The sequence below is a fragment of the Antechinus flavipes genome, chromosome 1 (genome assembly GCF_016432865.1).
Source record: "Antechinus flavipes isolate AdamAnt ecotype Samford, QLD, Australia chromosome 1, AdamAnt_v2, whole genome shotgun sequence".
NCBI classification, from domain to species: domain Eukaryota; kingdom Metazoa; phylum Chordata; class Mammalia; order Dasyuromorphia; family Dasyuridae; genus Antechinus; species Antechinus flavipes.
In genome coordinates this window covers 158,094,933-158,111,232 of record NC_067398.1, presented here as the reverse complement: position 1 = coordinate 158,111,232, position 16,300 = coordinate 158,094,933, and the positions used below count along the sequence as shown (strand labels likewise).

General features: G+C 33.2%; 1 protein-coding gene across 1 annotated transcript in view; it reads left to right on the top strand.

The window, feature by feature from the left end:
- Positions 1-16,078, top strand: part of AGGF1 (angiogenic factor with G-patch and FHA domains 1) — a 59,969-nt gene extending 43,891 nt beyond the window's left edge. The window contains exons 10-14 of the mRNA XM_051991947.1: positions 1,485-1,650; positions 3,426-3,508; positions 7,830-7,957; positions 12,821-12,920; positions 14,913-16,078. Of these exons, the coding sequence (XP_051847907.1) occupies positions 1,485-1,650; positions 3,426-3,508; positions 7,830-7,957; positions 12,821-12,920; positions 14,913-15,113 (678 nt within the window). The 3' untranslated portion in view covers positions 15,114-16,078. The remainder of the gene's footprint in view (positions 1-1,484; positions 1,651-3,425; positions 3,509-7,829; positions 7,958-12,820; positions 12,921-14,912) is intronic.
- The last annotated feature ends 222 nt before the right edge of the window (positions 16,079-16,300 follow it).

Genomic DNA, 16,300 nt, shown 5'->3' with positions numbered 1-16,300 from the left:
GAGAAGATTGGCCTAGACAACATCCAGGCTTCCTTTCAACTGTGAGATCTGTGATTAAGACCAAGTTTCAAGTCTTGTCTCTGGCGCAAGCTGGTCATGTGATTTTGCAAAGTCACTTAACTGCCCAGTGACCCAGACACCTTGCTAAGACTCTCAATGCCAGAATAGTTGCCAATAGTTATTGGTTGAGATAATTTCTTATGGCAATGAAATCATAGATCTGAATCAATCAATAAATGTATATTAGGTCAGTGGAGTGTGTATGTATGTGTTTTTCAGTGGTGAAGCTGCTGAAACTTTATGTATATACTTTCCACATAGCCAAAATATAATGTGGCTGGTCTGTTATCACAGGAAAAGCCTTAGAAATCAACTTCATATACGCCAGCCATTATTTGTGTCATTGGACTTGTAATAATAATTTTAGTTTTCCTCCTTACATATAGTTAGATCTGGAAATTATATATGAGAAATTCCCTTACAAGAAACTCTGAAAACTCTAGACATCGAACAAATTGTTATAGTAAATATATTAATTCCCAGGAGTAACTTTGTTCTGAGGGGACCCACACCTTGCTTTAGAGCAGGTGTCAAATTGCAACATATTATCTTAGAAAATCACTAATTAACATTACCTATGTATACTGTGTTTGGGGGTGGTAATGGTGGTAGTGCTTTTGGTTAAACATTTCCCAATTACACCTTAATCTGGTTCTAGTTGCTGGAGATTTGACACCTCTGCTTTAAATTAGCAAGCCAAAAAAATATGCTTTGAGCTCAAGAGTAGAATTGCAGACCTGTTTTATGAACCTCCTCACCCATTGTTCTCTTCCTCATTCTAATCTCTTTCTGTGTGATAGTTCATTGTAATGGATAATTTGGGAAAGGGAATAGGCATTTATCTAGCACCAACTCTTTGACAGGAACCAAGTTATATTCTCTCATCTGATCAGTACTATAACCCTGTTAGGTATATGCTGCGACCTTAATTTACAGATGAGGAAACTGGGACAAATAGATTAATTGACTTGCCCAGAGTGACACACTTAGTAAATGTCTGAGGCCACTCCTGAACCCAAACCTTCCTATAGGCCCAGTGCTTTATCCACTGTGCCAGCAGCTCCTTCAGTTTGAAGATTTAATTGGGTAATACCGATAGGGGATAAAAAGAATGTTTGAAATAGGAAGAAATGAGGGTTGTGAATGGAAATTGGATCAATTAGCTGTCTTTTTTTTTACTTATATTTCAAGTAGTACATTGTGATTGTTCATAATAAATTATGTAGATAGGGGACCAGAGAAAACATTTCTTGCCCTGAATTTTTATGTCAAATATCCATATCAAAAAAACTGAGTTATTCTTGTATATAGATGGTAATATCTGTGTAAATGGTTATTTGTTGTCCTTCAGCTTTATTTATAGAAATAAAAATCGACCATGCATGTGATCATCTTGGATTTTATTTTGCATATTTCTTCTATAGCCCAAAACAAAATGTGAACCTTATGTACTAGAACATGGAGATGAAGTGAAAATTGGAGAAACTGTGCTGTCTTTTCACATTCATCCAGGTAGTGATACTTGTGATGGTTGTGAACCAGGGCAAGTTCGAGCCCATCTTCGCCTTGATAAAAAAGATGAATCTTCTGGTAAGTAAAATTTCTCATTCTATATTATGTTAATAATTTAACTTTTAAATTTGAATCTTTTAAGCATTAAAATCTCCATCTTCTTGAAGCTAGATATTAGCTTTCAAATGAAGTTTTTTTCTATTTTAACAAATCCTAATGGTGACTTCACTATCCTGATCTTTGTATATGAGGATTTGTTAATAAGCATTTAATAAGTAAAGTGTGTTTTTTAGGAATAAGTATATTGAGCAGAGTACATTTTAATGACATCCAATAAAAACTGTTTCATATTTGAAAACTGGACTAATGTACTACATTAAGACATCTTTCACATTCTTGTCCTTAGCATTTTGAGAAGTGGAGCAGTATGCGAAATATACTGACCAGATGAAAAGCATATTAATATTGGATTACAAATATGGGTTCTGCTAATACTAATTCAGTTTGTTAATAGGCTTTTATAACAAGATGGAAACCATTTTCAAATGTCCAAGACAGTAATTATAATATGATCAGTTCATCCAACTAGGTCTATTTCTTTTAACTTCTGTTGTTGATGTTGAGAAAGATTATTGACAGGCTTTCTCATTAGCAGGATTGATCTGTTAGTATTCATATGAAATGGAGTTTATGTTGCTCTATTGCAGGTGTTTCCAATTTTTTTTTGGTCCCTGTACTTAGTTTTCAGTAAATCTTTTATATTTGTTCTTCAATTGAAAGGAAATAGATTCTGAAGTTTATAATGTACACAAACATTAGGGATAAGGTCTGGACCTGTGATTCATTGCTCTAGGGTGTTCCTGGTTAGAAACTTCCTCTGCCAACACAGGTTTTCACCTTCTAATAACTTAGATGTCATTGGGAACACCGAGCTGTTAAATGACTTGCCTCAAATCACGTGGCTGCTGTGTGTCTACAGTAAAGTTTGAATTCATATCTTTCTGGCTCCAAGGCTAGTTCCAGACCCACTATGCCACTTTGCCTTAAAAACAAATGAAGAGATTAATTTCAGTAGGATAATTTAGTTATTTTTCAAATAATTTCCATTTAACAAGCCTCTAGAGTTTGTCAAGTTGGGAAATCATGCTGTATTATCATAGCACCACTTTTCTGAGGCAAAATTAGTGTTATAGGAAGTTTCCAAGGAGCTTTTAATACCGCTACCTAGTTTTCCAGAATTTTAAATAAATATTTGGAACTTCCTAGAAATTGCTTTTAGTACAATTATTATTCCTAAAAAAAAAAAGTCCCTTTTACATTATTCACATCTATTTGTTTAATTGTTTTTTTGGTGAGACTGGAAGAATATGTTTCCTGGTCAGAATGTTAATTAAGAAGCTGAGAATTCCTCAACTCTCTACTAATTCTTTAACAGGCTTATGCTGATTCATTGAGAAAATTACTTAATTTTTTTTTTTTGTACTTTTATGGCCACATATTTAACCAATAAAACCCCTCAAAAATTGAGATATATTAAGTGATTTGATGTTTTAACAAGAATCAGGTAATTTCTAGTTCTTTTTGTAACATTCACCAAAATCTAGCTGTGATATGATACAATACTAGAATATAGAATTCTTATCATTCTCTACAAGGCAGTTTAGTTTTAACACAAGTAATGAAAAGCCTCATTATAAGCTAAAACCATTTTATATCAATATTTTATTATACCTCTTTGCAGTTGACTTACAAATGGAGTATTACTGTTGATTATAAGCACTGCAGAAATTTCCATTTCTCCAAAAAAAAAGAATTTCGTATATTTAATGACTAAATGGCCATTCTTTTTTTAGTTGGTCCAGCATTAAGTAAAGAAGAAAAAGAGTTGGTAAGAAGAAAAGCATTAAAAAAAATAAGAGTCAAATATGGCTTAATGGTAAGTGCTTATAAGGTAATAAATATTATGCTATTTTAAGTGTTAAATCAGAGCTTTAAGGAATGATTTAAGAAATAAATAATGTAAGGCCAGCAATATACCTGTAATTGCATAGAATGATCAGCATAGCATATGAAGTTTTTTTTTTAACCTAACTGGGATTATAAGTGAGGGACAAAAGAAACAGTAGAACCTCTTTACATTTATATGGTATATTTTACCATTATCATAATGCTATCACATATATTTTGTCATTTTTCCCCTATACCATCTCTGAAACTACATTAGGCAGTCTTCAATTTTCACTTAAGAAAACTAAGACTCTAAAATAGTTTCATCCCTTTTTTCTTCTTTGAAGTCATCTAGTTCAGGCTCTTCTAACCTGGGTTGTTTCAGTAATTTTCCATGTTCTCTACTCATCTGCCAATGTTTATTGCTACAGCATAGACCTCACTGTGTCATCCATTTCCTATTTAAATGTCTTGTCATAGACTTTTCCAAAACTTTTCACTAGCTCATCTATTCTTTTTAGAATCTCTAATTTCCTTTGAAGTTCAACTCAAATACCACTTTTCACATCAAATCTTTTCTTTCTTGAAACTCTCTTCTAGCAATGAGTGCATTGCACTCAACTTACCTTGTATTTATTTACTGCATATATTTTGCATGGATACATGTTTCTCCCAAAAGAATATAAGCTTCTTAAAGATAGTTACTTTTGTCTTAGCATCCTTAGTACCTAGCACAGTGCCTTGTTCCTAAGGCACTTAATAAGTGCTTCTAAATTGATCAGAGGGACTTACTATATGTCACATAACTAAGTAAAAAAGCCAAGAGTAGAATCCATGTCCTCAGAATCATAATTACTTTTGATTATACTACAGAGACTTACATTACAGGAAAAGAAGATACTGTTCACCTAGTTTTTTCATCCAAATAAAGATTTTTTTCTATATGCAATATTTCCTTGATAATTGCTTGGTTTTTTAGTCATTGCTTTTAGTTTTTAGTAATTTTTTTTGTTATAGGGAATTCCTGGTGAGAAAATTTCCTCTACTAATGCAGACTAGTTACTACTATTCTGCAACAGTATTAGTAATTGTCTGGGGCCCTAAGGGATGAAGAGATTTGCCCATTATTGATTTCTAAGTGATTCAAGTCTTACTAAAACCTCTCCAGTTTACATGAAGACATACATTGCAATAGTCATAGAACTGCTAGGTGTTGGAGATGGAAAGATTAAATAATCTTTCCAAATAAGATGGAGATGGAGCATTCACAAATTACTATAATACAAAATTACATGTACCAAATGAAATATGAGGTCTAATGGAAGGGAAGGTCATTAGTGAGTGAACTTGGGAAGGCTTCTTGGAACAGGTAACATTTGGCCTGACTTTAAAGGATGGGTAGGTAGAATTTAGACTAATGACGGACAGATCTTAGGTAACAGGGAATAGCATAATCTTAGACAAAGAGATAAAGCAGTATGATGGGCATGAATATAGTTGATGAATCCTTGACTAGAGGTAAATGTACATAGACTAGTTTTATGAGAAAAAGCTAAAAGATAGAATAATTACAGATTATAAAAGATTTAGAAGAAGGCAGGGAAATAATTCAAGTGCCTGCTAAGTGTAAAACACTGTGCTGTGTATAAGTATACAAATTAAAAAGACTGCCCCTGATTTTCAAGATTCACATTTTTTTTTAATTTATTTTTTTAAATTTTATTTTATTTAATAATAACTTTGTATTGACAGAATCCATGCCAGGGTAATTTTTTACAACATTATCCCTTGCACTCGCTTATGTTTCGTTTTTTCCCCTCCCTCCCTCCACCCCCCCACCCCCCAAGATGGCAAGCAGTCCTATATATGTTAAATATGTTGCAGTATATCCTAGATATAATACATAAGATTCACATTTTAACAGACAATCTCATGTAGAAAATTTCATCTCCAAATGAGATTGAAAAGGCTCCGTGATCTTTAGGGTGCAGCAAATGGTCGTATCATTAATAAAACAACATTGGTTTCTGATTTGGTTGCTTATCACAAGAGGCTAAGTTTAGATGTAATAGGGTAATAGTTGAGATTTGAGAATACAAGTAATTTCAAAGACTGGGTAGCAAAAGCTCTAGAATGTCTTACCTAACACTTTGAAAAGACTTATTTGAGGCCTCATGACAGATCATGACATCTGAAGATCAGCTTAAGTGTGAGGAAGTTCATCAAAGTAAAAATTAGATTATTGTTGCTGTTGTTTCTTAAATTTATTTTTTACATTCTTTTTTAATTTTCAGTTCCAAATTCTCTTCTCTCTATCCTCCCTCAGCCATTGAAAAGACAGTCTATATGATGCCTATTATGTATCCAAAATCATACAAAATATTTCTACATTTAAAAAGTTGCCTCCCCTCAAAAATAAAAAAAATTTAAAAAGAAGCTTCAGGGGCATCTAGATGGCACAGTGAATAGAGTACCAGCCCTGAAATCAGGAGGACCTGAGTTCAAATCCAACCTCAGATACTTACTACTTCCTAGCTATGTGACTCTGGCTAAGTCACTTAACCCCAATTGCCTCGCTAAAACAAACAACTTTAAAAAGAAGAAGAAGAAGAAGAAGCTTCTGTCTGTTCTCAGAATCCATCAGTTCTCTTTCTGAAATAGACAACATTTTTCTTCATGAATCCTTTGGAATTGTCATCTGTTATTTTAATTACTTAGCTAGGTCTTTCACAATTGATCATTGTTACAATATCACTCTTCGTATGTACAGTATTTTCCTGGTTTTGATCATTTCACTTTGTATCAGATCATACAAGTTTTTTCAGTTTTTTTTTTAATTATCCTTCTCATCATTTCTTACATTAAAGTAGTATTCCGTCAAAATAATATACCACAACTTATTTAGCCATTCACTAACTAATGGGCATTCCCTCACTTTCCAATTTTTTGTACCACTGAAAGAGTTACTATAAATATTTTTGAACACATAGATCCTTTCCTTTTTCTTTGATACAGACTAGTATTTCTGGATCAAAGGGGACAATTTTATAAACTTTGAGCATAGGTCCAGATTGTTCTCCAGAATGATTGTAGCAGTTCACATCTTAACCAGCTGTACATTAGTGTGCTATTCTTACTAACTACATCCCCTCCAACATTTTTTATTTTCCATTTTTTGGCATGTTAGCCAATCCAACAGGTGTGAGATTTAATTTGCATTTTTTTGTTAATGATTTAAAGTATTTTATCTGACTTTTGATAACTTAAAAAATAACACTATTCTTAGTGTTAATATCCAGTGGACTGTAAAATCTTTTGAGAGAATAGAATTGTTGTTGTTTTCTTTTATCTTTTGTGCCTAGAACAGTGCTTATTCAAGCACTTAAAATGCATTTAATAAATATTAATTTAATAAAGAAAAAATTCTAATAAAATATCTGGGCCAAATTTTGAAGGGGGAGGAGGGGATTGTGGTGTAAATGTTTTTTTCAAACTCTTAGATTTGAATTATTTTATATTCTCATTCCAAATTAAAGAAAACTGATATAGTAGAATGTTGAAATTTTTTACATTTATATTTACTAAATAATAGATGTCCAAATTAATTGAATATTTTTAACTTAGGATGAATGTGATACATGATGATATTGAGAATGGTCATTTATTGTAAACATTGATAAATAACATTATAGGGTAAAACTCTGTCCAAGAATCAAATGACAGCAACAGCAATAATGAATTCTAACATTTTTGCTATTGGTACAGCAGTCACGTGAAGAATGTTTATTCATATAACTAAACCACTAAATTTTCTTCTTTTACAGTAAGCATTGTAAAACCACTTTTGGCATTCTAGCACTCTTTTGGCACCTTAAAATGTAGGGTAAACATGGATTTTTCTTAACCCAAGGACATACAATGACTTTTCAGATGTCTTCAAGCACCTCTTTAGTAGCATTTGATAAAGAATAGTGACTGCATGACATTGGATCAAATATTATTAAATCATATCATGATAATAATATCATAATTGTGTATTATGCCATTAGCTAATAATTTATTTTGCTATGAAAATATAGCTGAGTAGGAGGGGAAGGAGGAGTTTAAAGTGAAGTAATTAGGATTTTTTTGGTTATGAGGGGATTGGGCGGGGGTGTGTGGCTAATTTCTACTTTATGTGGAAACATTTGCCTTATTGTAAAAGTAAATGTGAAATAACATTATTAAGCTCCCCACCTTACATTAAGACAGTGTAAGTTATTTATTTTAAAATTTCCTTCTTCCCTAATGATTTTTATGTATTTATGAAGAATACAGAATATGAAGATGAAAAAGCACTAAAGAATCCAAAATATAAAGACAGAGCTGGAAAACGTAGGGAGCAGATTGGAAGCGAAGGAACATTTCAAAGAGATGATGCCCCTGCTTCTGTCCATTCGTGAGTATTACCACCAATTCATTGTGCAAGAAACATTTATTATACAGTGTGCGTATTTGTATTGCCTAGTTTAAATTGGCTTCTGTTACAATAGCTTAAAGGGATGATAACAGAACATCCAATGGTGAAGTATGAAATGGTTCAATTCTAGCCTTTTTTACACAAAGTTTGTATTTAATTAAAGGCCTTCTTTCATGTTAGCATAATTTCCCCCTTGTTCCTGAGAATCTATATGTGTTTTTTATTTTTGTATAATGTATAGATGTGTACTCACACAAATGCATGATGTGATGTAATTAGTATTTATTGAACAAGTTTTTGTTAAATGCTTACTATGTTCCAGACACTCTGCTAGGCACTGGGAACAAAAAAGAAATGAACAGCTTTACTCTCAAAGAGATAACTTTTTATTGAGGGAGGGGGGATCAACTTGAACACAAAATAAATACAGTATAAAGGTCATTTTACAGAGAGGCATTTAGGAAAGTATTTATTGGCCTTTCAGTTGTGTTTTGAAGGAAATATGGAATTCACAGAGGTGAAAGTGGTGATGGAGTGTTCCAGGCAGAGGAGTCAGCCAAAACAAAGGCAGAGGAGTAAGAGATAGTATCTGATGTATGCGGAACAAGAAGGCCAATTTGGCTGGATCAGAAAATGTTTAAAAGGGTAATGATGTGGTGCCAGGTTGTGAAAGATTAAATTTCAAACTGAGGAGTTTTTATTTGATTTTAATTAGGCTGTTGGAATAATCACAGTGAGAACTGATGAAGATCTAAATTAGGATGTAGTGGCAGTATAAAGAGGAGGGGAAATGGGAGAGATGTTGTGGAGTCTGAATCAACAGGCTTTGGCAAGTGATTAAATAAATATGTGCAGAGGCAATGCATGAAATAGACTGAAGAAGTCTATCCAAGGTTGTACATATAGACCCTTAGAAGGAGAGTGGTGTTGTGGACAGAAATGGGAAAGTGGTTTTGAAGATAGAAAGATTAAAAAGTTTCTTGGAGACATGTTGAATTTGAAGTGCTTAGGGGATGTTGAGTTGGACATATCTAATAAGCAGCTAGGACCAAATATATAAACTGTGGAGTGACTTTCCTAGAGATGATGCTTAAATTCCTGGGAGCTGATGAAGTTATCAAGAAGTTGGAGAGAAAAGATGACCTAAGACAAAGCCATGATGTATATTTACAATTAGAGAGCATGATATTGATGATGATCCAGCAAATAAAACAGAGAAGAAAGACAGATAGACGTGAAACAACAGTATCTTGAGAACGTAGTAGATAAGAGTGGCTAAAAGGATTAAATGCTACCAGAAAATTCAAGTTTGATAAAAATGAGAAAAGGTCATTTGATTTGACCTTTTAAAAGATTATTAAAAGATCTTTGGTAATTTTGAGGAGAACAGTGAATTAAGTGGTACATTTATACTGTATACTGTGATACAGTGGTACAGATTGCAGAGGATTGAAACCAATCAGTTAACATTGATTAAATACCTTCTATGTTCCCAAGCCTGTGCTAAGTGCTGCTGGAGATAGAAAAACAGGCAAAAACAGTCCCTGCCTCTGAGGAACTTAGAGTTTAATCAGGGATATAACATGCAAATATATGTAAAGTGAGCTGTGTAAATATGAATACAATTTGAAAAATTAATATGAACTAACAGGTATGGCACTAGAATTAAGAGATGTTGGGCAAGTCTGCCTCTACAAGGCAAGATTTTAATTGGATTTTTAAGAAATGAGTGAGAAACAGTTGAAAGGAGTAAAATTTCTAGTAATGTAGCAAGAAAGAAAGGGTAATAGTCAAGTGTGGTGGTTTTTTTTCTTTGTTTTTTTTAAACAATTGTTTAAACAATTTAAACAAAAATTAACAAATGTTAAATTTAAACAATTTGTATAAACAAAATTTAAACAATTTTAAACATTTAAACAAATGTTTTTAATTTTAAACAATTAAACAAATTTTAAAAATTTAAACAATTTTAAACAATTTTTAAACAAACAATTAAACAAGGAGACTTGACTGTATATATGAGCAGTAAGAAAGGAGCTGTGGAGATAGGAAGAGATAAAAGATTAGAGAGAAATGTGTCCTTATATGATATGAAGAAATAAGAAGGAATGGTGCATATAGAACATATAATCCTAAGAAGAAGGATCATCTCTTCAAACGAGACTGGACTAAAGAAAGTATGAATAGGGCTGATGCCAGATTGTTTTGACTTTAAGAAAAAGGAAAAAAAGATGGAACTTATGGTGAATGTAAATTTTGAGACAAGATCCTTGAGGTGGTACAGGAAAGATTTTATGTAGAAAGCTTGGAGAAAAGAAATTTTATTTGGCACATGTGCTGGAGGAGTGCAATAGAAAGTCAGCAGAGGAAGAGTAAATGGTGATTTGTTGCAATGAGGGCCCAATTGAGATTAGATAATGTACATAGTGGATCCACTCATCACAGTTGAATGTCTTCCTCCAGAGCTGCTCAGCTATGTGTGAGTAGAAATGGAAGAAGCAGATGGTAGGAATAAGCCAAGTTTCTAAGTGCCAGAAAGCAGAAGGAACACAAGAGTAAGCTCCATTATACATGAAAATATTGTACTAAGTGCAAAAGAAGATTAGAGAAATAAGACAATCTCCATTATTAAGGAGTTTATGATTTAAGAAGAACACAAGATATGTACAGAGACTGTTCTTGTACTAAGTAGCTGGTAAATGTAAGAGAGGATGAGTGTTTCAAAGAACTATGGATAGAGCATTAGGGAATATTTGTAAGGGTGTGTGTGTGTCTGTGTATCTGTGTGTGGGTAAGAAGAGAAGATCAGGAGAGCACGATGTCATGAAAATCAGGGGGAATAGGGAGGTGATTATTGTCATTTGCTGCATAGAGATGAAAGAAGATGAAAACTATAAAAAACCATTGGTCAGTGACCTTGAGAGTAAGTGTAACATAGAGGGGGTGCCATATTGTATGGATTTAAGGAGTTTTGAAATATTGGTTACAAGCTCCTGTTTTGAAAAGTTGGGAAGAAAGGCAGAAATCAGTCATCTGATGGTGCATTAATAATACTGTGTACCAGGTACATGGGATGGAATGTTCTGTTAAATGTCTGTGGGGAATAGAAATAAGATCAGTTTGTCCGGTTCCCAGTGTGTAAGAGAGAGATTGATATTAGTGAAGTTAAAGTTGGAAACCAGGTTATACAGGGCTTTAAAAGCTCAACAGAGGGGTTTATATTTTATAGTAGAGCCAATAGGAAGCCTGTGGAATTACTTGAAGAGTCATATGGTCAATGCTGGGCTTCAAGAAAATAAGTTCGGCAGCTGTGTGTAGGATGTTATGGAGTAGTGAGAGACTTGGAACAGGGAGACTTATTAGAAGACTGTTGAAATAATCTTAGTAAGAGATGAGAAGACACTGAACTAAGATGGTAGCCATGTGAGTGGAGAGAAGACATTGGACTCAAGAGGTGCTATGAAGGTAGAAATGCCAAGATTTGGCCCCTAATTGGCAATGTGGATAAAGTCAATGTTATGAACCTGGGAGACTGAAGGGACAGCCATGTGTTCATGAAAAATAGCAAAGTTTGGGAGAAATACAAGTTCAGAATGTTGCAGATATGAAGCACCCATGAGAGCTAATGTGAAGCTACAGAGAGTATATGGAGAGAAAATATAAAGGAGCCTAAGACAGAGCCTTAAGTAGCCTTAATTAAAGGGCATGCATGGTATGGATGATATGCCAGCAAAGGAGACTGTGAAGAAGTCAGAACCAAGAGACCAGGAGTATTAGAAAAAGAAATGGGACAGTAATTTTTTTAAGCAAGATGGAAAGGTTAGGTAGAATATTTTCTGGAGGCAGAAGAGAGGGAGTCATCAGAAAGGAAGAAATTGAAATTGTCTTGTTAAAGAAGAGTCCTAGACAGGTCAGAGGGGCTGAGATTTAAGACAATTACTATTACTTTTAGCAAGAAGAAACACCTCTTTATGAAGAAGCTTCACAACTCTATTTCCTTATTATACTCACTATGATCTGAGACTCACTTCACTTAGGTGACTATAGGTTTAATTAGTTTTATTTTATGTACTAAACATCCAGGGGAAGAATAGACAAGTGCAAAACTAAATATTGAATTTTTTTTTATTGCAGGACAAAACACTGTTGTATATGTTAGTATTACATTTTTTCCTTTAATTTTTTTTGAAGGAGATTCTGAATTTGTAACAAAAATGTGGGCAATTTATAAGGAATGAAGTATAGTATGTGTAAATTTTTTCAGTTAAATTAAAATTAAAATCTAGCATGCAGACCATAATTATTTATTACCTATTAGATTGTTCTCAAAAAAAGAGCTGTTGTTTTTTTTCCCTTTTAACTATAACTAAAACTGTTCATAGTTTAACCTCTATGAGGCTGTATTTGTTTGGGAAACTGAAAACTCTTTTAAATATAGAATGAGAGGTCAAGAAAAAAATGTAAAAGAAAAACAAGAGTCTGGGATTCTCAAGATTGTTATTCAAAGATGACCTTAATTCATTTGAAACTAAAAGGAAAATGATGGTTATTGTCAGAACCTTGGCATTAATTAAAATAACTTTTCTTGTCTAGAGATATTAGACCGATTGCAAGTAACTAATTACCTGGAATTGCCATTTATTGCATTTGTTTTTCAATCAATATAATACTTTAATAAATACATAAAGGTATAGGTAAGCAATCTATATATAACAAGTTTGTGGATCACATTACCCAAATTAAATGAACATTTTAATGCTTCTATTATTCTGATTTCATTATTTTTCAAAAATTAAATTTTAATTCTTTTGATATGAGGTCTTATTTTTATTTTTCTTTAAGTGAAATCAATGACAACAACAAAGGTCGAAAGATGTTGGAGAAGATGGGTTGGAAAAAAGGAGAAGGCCTAGGAAAGGATGGTGGAGGAATGAAAACTCCAGTAAGTCTATCTTTAAGACCTGATTTCCTTGTCAATAAAAACTTTTATTTTAATAAGAAAGTTTTAAAGGAATTCCTGATACAAAGTTGGAATAGCATATGTTATTTCATTGAGCCATAGCAGGCCTCGATTTTGAGTCTTTAATTGCTTACCTAAGGTATGTCAAGCTGAATCCCCTACTGCTGTTTCATAAATTTTTAATCTATATTTTGATCATTGTTACTTCAGTATAACTGTTCTCTTTTTTTATCCTGTATATTTGATTCATTTAAAGAGTTTTTCTGAATAATCTATAGGTTTTCACCAGATTGCCAGATAGGTCTATGACCTAAAATAGATTACAACCCTCTGGCTTAAAAATCCATTCCAAGTTGTGAAGGAATCACTTACAAATTCTTATACAAATGTGAATTATAATTGGGAGGCCCATACTCAGCAGCTAACACTTCTTTATCTTCTCTCCTACCCCAACCCACCTGCAGCCACCCAAATCCCAACAGGTAGCCAAAAAGACTACCAGGGTTAGGATACTGACAAATCAGCCTTCTTCCACCCCACTTTTCCTCTTCTTCTCCTCCCACCTCTCAGTAATGTAATTCAAAACCCTCTTTCATTCTTAACTCTTGCCAACTTCTTACTTCTACAATTTATGGGGAATATATTTGCTAATATCAAGAATATCATGGAGTAGCCAACTACAATCTTTTTGCTGAGATGGTGGATCACTGGGCCCTACTTTCTGCTCTGCTGATACACATGCCAGTCCTTCAACTACTGCCACCTGACTTGCCTTTGCACTCTAAAGTGCTCTGAATAGGTGAAACTTCTTTTTATGTATGAATAAAGATATCACATAAATAAAATGTGAGCTTCTGGAGAGTAGGAAGCACAGTCATTAACATGTAACTCTTAAAAAATGCTTTTCCAACGTACATGCCAACTGTCCTAGTCAAGAAAGAAGGCCTTAAATAACTATTCAATTCATTTTTTAAAAAAAAGGTGTATCCCTATTTCATTTTATAGATAAGTAGGTTCTGTTAAACCTATGATCCTATGTAAAATTCATTAAGTAGGGAGGATAATGGAAAACGTAGAAGATAATGAAGAATAGTGGGTATTGCAGATACTAGATACTTAATCTGAATCCTAATTTTGTTATTTATTAATTTGCTAATTATTAATTAATTATTGATGTCCAAATTACTTAACCTTTCTAAAGCTCACTTTCTTCATCAGAAGTTCCATAATTATTACTTTATACATTAAATAATGAGTGAGTGGTTTTTCAGTGCATTTGTAACTTTAGTAAAAGTTCTCTTTTCCCTAATCAGACTGTAGTCTACCTATAGTTCTTTTTTTAATAACTTTTTATTGACAGAACCCATGCCAGGGTAATTTTTTACAACATTATCCCTTGCACTCACTTCTGTTCCTATTTTTCCCCTCCCTCCCTCCACCCCCTCCCCCAGATGGCAAGCAGTCTTATATATGTTAAATATGTCACGGTATATCCTAGATACAATATATGTGTGCACCTATAGTTCTTAAGAAAATGAAACAGACCTCTTCTATTTAAGGATCCTATTATAGATTTTCCCGTTTTCAGTTCTTTTCTGGAAAATAACAAGTAGCCCAACAGCTGAATATTTTAATTGAAAGTCAAGCAAGGGTTTGATATGTGACTAGTGCTTCTACTTTTAGTCAGACTGGGAATAGCTGAAAAATATCTCAAGATGAAATTAGTTGCTTTGGAAACCGTAATGTATCCTGATTTCATGACAAGACATGGTAACGTAGGAAAAAATGATAGGAAATTACATGCACAGTGGTATAACCTATTATTATATGTATTTGATGCATTTGTCAGTTTGTTGTATTAGTTTTAAATAAGTCAGAAAACTCCAATTCAAGGAACTCAGTTGAAAAGCAAATTTCAATTTATTTAGAATTATATGGTAACTCTTAAATATGATTATTCAATTTTTAAAACAGATCCAGCTTCAACTGAGACGAACACATGCAGGCTTGGGAACAGGCAAATCGTCTTCAATTGAAGATGTTCAACTCTTCCAAAGTAAAAACAAAAAGAATTGGGACAAAGCAAGAGAAAGGTTTGCTGGAAACTTCCCGGAAGCTAAACTACAAAAAGATGCACCAGGAGTCATGCCTTGGGTAAAAGGGACTGCAGAGTGAAGGTCAATTATAGAACAAAGGAATTCAGAGTTTTTAAATGTTTGGATTTTGGGTTTTTTGTGGGATTTTTTAGTAAGTGTGTATGTGAGGGAATTGAATAACAGTTTATCCTCTCAGGATTCAGAGACATGTAATAAAATTTGGTTAGCTATGGACTATTTAGTTATGTTGGTCAACTTGGCATCTTTTTTTTAAGTACCTTATTTTAAACTAATCAGTGAGTTAAGTTGCCATTAGTTTCATTGAGTGAACTGAAGTTCACTGAGCACAGATGTGAATAATTGAATGCAAACATAAATTAATGAATTCTTCTTTTCTTTAAAAGGCCACCTAACTAGGAAAATTACCTTGTCTTTTACATTGCACTTCCTCATTTACAACATCTAATTTTCTTTATAGTTTAAAAGGGAAGCAAAAAACCATAAAATATAAATGGCTTTTTAAAATGTACCCTTGTCTTCATCTCTGTGTAGTCATAGTTATGAAATACAAAATAAAGAAGGGGCATTTCTGACTTCATGCAAAATCATTCTGGCTACATGCTTTTCTCACTTGTCCGATGAGAAACTAGGTAGGATGTTGAGAAAATATGGCTAGTTGTGTCTGAATATTATTACCCATGAGATAACCTAAGTAACATTATTGAAAAATAATGGACAGGTTGTAGTAAATTAGCATTTTCCTGTTTTCTTCTATGAAGAATGTGTTGATTTGTACAGCATATTAACCATTTACATTTGGTATGTTTGGAAACTGTAAGGTATCCAGATGTAAACAGCTGAATACAGTATTGAAATATTTAATGTCCTGGCATTTGTCTTTTTGATAAATCCATTGCTGGCAATGGTGTTTGTGCCAGGTAAATCTGATTTCCAATGAAAAATGAAATACAAAATAAAGGCCTCAAAATCAAAATATTTATTGAATATGTTCTTACACTCAATAAAAACTATTGTAACATTAAACGGTGTGATTCATTGAACCATATGTTTAAATAAATTGTGCCACTTGTGGCAGTAAGACTGAAAGAAAAACATTACTAAAATAAGGATTGTTGGCAGCAAATGCCTTTAAAATGTTTGGAGAGCTGCAGTCCTGCTTTCTGAGTGTAGGTGTCACTGTTCTGCAGGTTATCTGTGTTCCTTTGCTTTCCACTTTACTTTTACATCAGCTTCTGTACTGTGAAA